Raw genomic sequence first — 4,430 nt, 5'->3', positions numbered from 1 at the left:
ATCCTGAACAATCTAAGGTACAGATTTACCAAATGGAGCGGACTTCACAAACCTATCATATAAAGACCTCAAAGATCAAAAGCCGGTGAAAAAGCATAATCTTCTTTTACCTCCTAATAAGGATAAACAAAAAAAAATGAAAAACTGTCACCAACGCTTACTGTGTAAAAGTTTGTTTAACAAATGATCTATGAGAAGGCAAAGTACACTTCCACAAAAAGAAAAGACAACTGCTAAAAGACCAAAATCTCACCAACTCGGGGACTAAAGAATACTGGAGAGAAAGCAATACCTCAGTGGAAATGACTGTGATAATGCACTGATCACGATCAGCTTTGGCATCACAAACCTCGATACGAGCACCACTTGTTTGCCTTACACTTTTAATTGAAGCTCCTCCCTTGCCAATAACACGACCAATATTGTTAGTTGGACACAGCACTCTAATAGTCAATTCCTCAGTTTGAGAGGCACCACTGTAACCAGAAACCATGGGAAGACCAGAAGAATAAAGAGGCCATGTGCTTCCTGCATCCACATAACCCGGAAGCTCTGGTATTTGTGTTGTACCCAAAACAGATGGAACAGAACGAGATGGCATAATAGGATCCACATTTGGATAAATCCCAGCTCCTGGATATATGGGAACATCTGAAGGGATAATAATACTTGGACGGACTTCAGGAACATTGGTAGTAAGAGGAATTTCTTCCTTAGGTGTGAACTTGTACATGATTGCAGAAATAGCAAAGAGTGATCTCCTAACAGATTCTGGGTCACCAGTTATCTGTGTTAAGTAAGAAACTGTCAGTTCATGCATAAATTATAACAATTGACTCAAAACAACAAAAGTTAGGGGCAGAATGTAATTTTATAAGACTTGAATGACACACTAATACTACTTAATTGTCAATAAATAATTTTTTTTTGAAAAAAACTAACCAGAACAAAGTTATCAAACTCGAGTGCACAGGAATGTGTTGGATCACTAGCATCTCTGGCAGCTACTTTAATATTGGCCCTCATCTTGCTTCTCAACTTCTTTATGGTGGTACCAGATTTACCAATGATATTAGCAGACTGGCTTGAAGGAGCAAGAAGCTGACACTCCTCTTTATCCTTCCGCTTCTTATCAGATTCTCCAATTGCAGCCAAAGCATTTGCAATTGCCGTATAAACCTTGAGAAGAGCATCCTGAGCCGTGCAAAGAGGTTGTTTCTCATTGAAATCCTGATCAACCTCAACATCTTCCTTTTCCTTTACATAGCAATAAATGAGTATAACTCTATCCTTAGCACCTGGAAATGGATCCACCACCTTGACCTTCGCCTTAGTCTCAGACCTAATTGAATTTATAACTTTTCCATTCTTTCCAATAACACTGCCAATCACATTATTTGGACACAGAATTCTGTAAACTATTAGCTCATCATCGTTTTTCTCGTCCCTATCTGTCCTCCTCTTCTGGTTCTTGTTATCCCCATCATCCCTACGCGATCTTTTACCAGTCTCACCCATCGAATTACCCCTAAAAATTCACTATAAAAGTTAACAATACCTAATTATACACATTCTTGATAAGCGGAAAACACAAAAAAGAATGAAACTAAAACAAACTATTCAGGTATTACATATTCCAAAAACATGTTTTCCAGAAACAATTTAAAGGAAAAATACTTCAATAGTGAAAAAAAAACTAAGAGCAAAAACAAATATTCAGATACAAATTGCAAAACACAAATTGACTATCAACTATGCATCGATCCTAAACTAGTAGGAGAAGAACACACCCAATTAAATACAAACTGGATCCAGAAACATAAAGAAGTAAATTGTAACAATTCTGAAAAATTAAAGAAACAGAGACACAAATACACATAGCACATACAAAATTTGTAGATGATAAAAAAGATTGAAAAGAGAAGAAACACCATAACCGACGGAGAAAACTAGAGCTGCTCACCTGTGATTGAGTCCTGTGATGATATTCCAAAATTAGGGTTTTTAGTTTTGTGATGACTTGTTTACACCGGTTTTGCTCCTTTTGTATTGTGGGCTCTCTCTTTTACAAGATAATGTACTAAAAGAGGTTACTTTTTTTATGGAAAAATTATTTAATTACATATGCATTTTTATGCAGAGAGGCAAGTCTGGAAAATACTATAAATTCATCATGAATTATTAATTTTATCTTTGAATTATTGACCGTCTTAAATATATACATTTACTTATTTAATTTAACTCAAATATATCCAATTTTTATCACATGAGTAAAATACACCTCTAAATTTTCGTCAAGTTTAGCTGAATTTCCAAAAGTTCTCTCAACATTTTATAGTGCATGCTCCTACAAGAATTTGAGATTACTTGTTATATCATGTGTCATATCGGAGTGTATCTAAATTTAATTAGTCATGTAGAGAGGTACTTTTAAGGCTGTCAATAGTTTAAAGACGAAACTAATAATTTGCGTCAAGTTCAAAGGTGTTTTTAATAGATCTCTCTATTTACTAATTTCCTCTATCGGGCTGAATGATTACAATTGTCTCACTAACACTCTGTTTGGATTACTGTTACCCGTTGTTTCATAATATACTGTATTGTAATTGTACTCTATTGTATTGTACTGTACTATATGATAGGTACAATGTTTGGCTAGATTTTATCGTTTTTTGTTGTTTAATCACATTTTTATTGTTTGGTTTGATTGTATTGTTCTGTATTATAATTTATAAATTTACTAAAATATGGAGGTTTGACTAAAATTAAATAATATAGGATAAAGGGTAAAATAGTATTATGAAATATTAAGTAAGATATAATTGAAAAAAGAAATTAAGTAACAATGATACCATACCAAATCGATAGTTCCATAAAATGAGAGTTTTTATTGTTACATAACAACGTAATTTAACAATACAATACATTTTAAGTAACAATCAAAACAAATATTGTAGGTATGATAACGATACAAGACAATATAATGGGTAACAATGACGCAAACAGAATGTAATTAATAATTTCATACCAGATTTCAAGTTAAATACAAATAAATACATGTCTTTTGCTATCAGATACATTAAAATAGAGAGAGAGACGAGCGAGAAAAGGAACAAGGCGCACAAGATATGAGGAAAGCGAGCTAGATAGTTCATAAACCATAGATACATATATCTAAATGTTAGATATATTTTGAAATATAGATACATAATAGAGACGTGAGGGGGAGAGTTACGCAATTCAACTTGGATATGTTGTCTTTGAAACACATGCACCTAATTTCAGTCTCGTGTATCTAAGATACAGTTATCTAGATGCGTCAGATACATGTATCCGAAGTCCAAATTTTAATAAGATTCGTAATATTGAAAATTCGTGTAAAATAAAGTAATTTGCTTGTGAATTAGTGAAATTTGTATTGTTTACCCATAGTTAATGAGGTGGAATTCCAGCTTGTGAAGCTAGGGGAAAATGTAGGAAAAACCACATGAATATAATGTTTAAGACCCAAATTTAAATACATAAAAAAGTATTTATAAAATATATTTTTTAATTACAAAGGACAAAAAAATAGTTGGGACTAAGTGTGGCAGTGGACCGTGTAACATCTCGAAAAATTTTAAGTTAAGATCCGAAATATTCTTTATTTGCATGTAATGTCATATCAGGTGATTTTTAAATTTGTTTATAGGTGTAAAGGTCAATTATTTAGTGTGGGATGATATTGGATAAATAGGTCCCAAGAACACCCTAGCACAAAATTGTGTTGAAATTTTCCTTACCGATTAAGTTTTGACATAAGATTTAACTTAGGTCAACTTCAAACGGTATATGTCTCAGCTTTAAGTAAATTAGGTGACACATAACCTATCAAATCGTAGTTTTATGATTCATATTTCCAACGCCACCAAGTTTTCCTCATTTCGTGTTTGGAGAAAAAAGTTATGACCATTTTACCATAGACTACCACATCATAATTTTCTAAGTCAATTCCTACGAATTACTTCTATGGCCGTAGAAGTTTTGAGGACTTATACTATTAAGTCGTAGGAGAAGTTCACAGAATCATTTTGGGGTTCAATTCTTACGAATCCATGTATGCAAAGCTACTCATCGTGATAGACTAAGTTCGTCCTCATACGCTATATTTAAAGTCATTCATTAAAAGGTTATGTTTAGAGTTCTGTAGTCTCTTGAAATCCAAATTCAGTTGTGTTTCTTATTCTGCATTTCAATTTCTTAACTATTGAGATTTTGATTCTATTATGCATATTGAATTCTAAATTGTTGTTCATGTTTCGTATCACATGAATCCTATTTGTTTATAAAAGTCATGTTGAGATTATATGAGATATTATATACATCAATTTGAAACATGATAGGTAACTCCACAACCACAAGTATACATTTAGATGCATGTTTTGTAAAGA

The 4,430-nt window shown here is 32.7% G+C and overlaps 1 protein-coding gene across 3 annotated transcripts in view; it reads right to left on the bottom strand.

Moving 5' to 3' along the window:
- The window catches only part of LOC107028524 (KH domain-containing protein At4g18375), an 8,604-nt gene extending 6,496 nt beyond the window's left edge, over positions 1 to 2,108 (bottom strand). For 2 of the 3 annotated variants that reach the window (XM_015229617.2, XM_015229619.2), the window contains exons 1-3: positions 1,964 to 2,108; positions 943 to 1,528; positions 293 to 787 (exon numbers count right to left, since the gene is read on the bottom strand). In XM_015229617.2, the coding sequence (XP_015085103.1) occupies positions 293 to 787; positions 943 to 1,518 (1,071 nt within the window). In that variant the 5' untranslated portion in view covers positions 1,519 to 1,528; positions 1,964 to 2,108. Of the gene's footprint in view, positions 1 to 292; positions 788 to 942; positions 1,540 to 1,963 lie in introns of all 3 variants that reach the window. The other variant, XM_015229618.2, reaches the window with a different exon arrangement.
- Between the last annotated feature and the right edge of the window lie 2,322 nt (positions 2,109 to 4,430).

Source organism: Solanum pennellii, chromosome 8, assembly GCF_001406875.1.
Source record: "Solanum pennellii chromosome 8, SPENNV200".
Classification (NCBI taxonomy): Eukaryota; Viridiplantae; Streptophyta; class Magnoliopsida; order Solanales; family Solanaceae; genus Solanum; species Solanum pennellii.
This window is presented reverse-complemented; position numbering and strand designations above follow the sequence as displayed.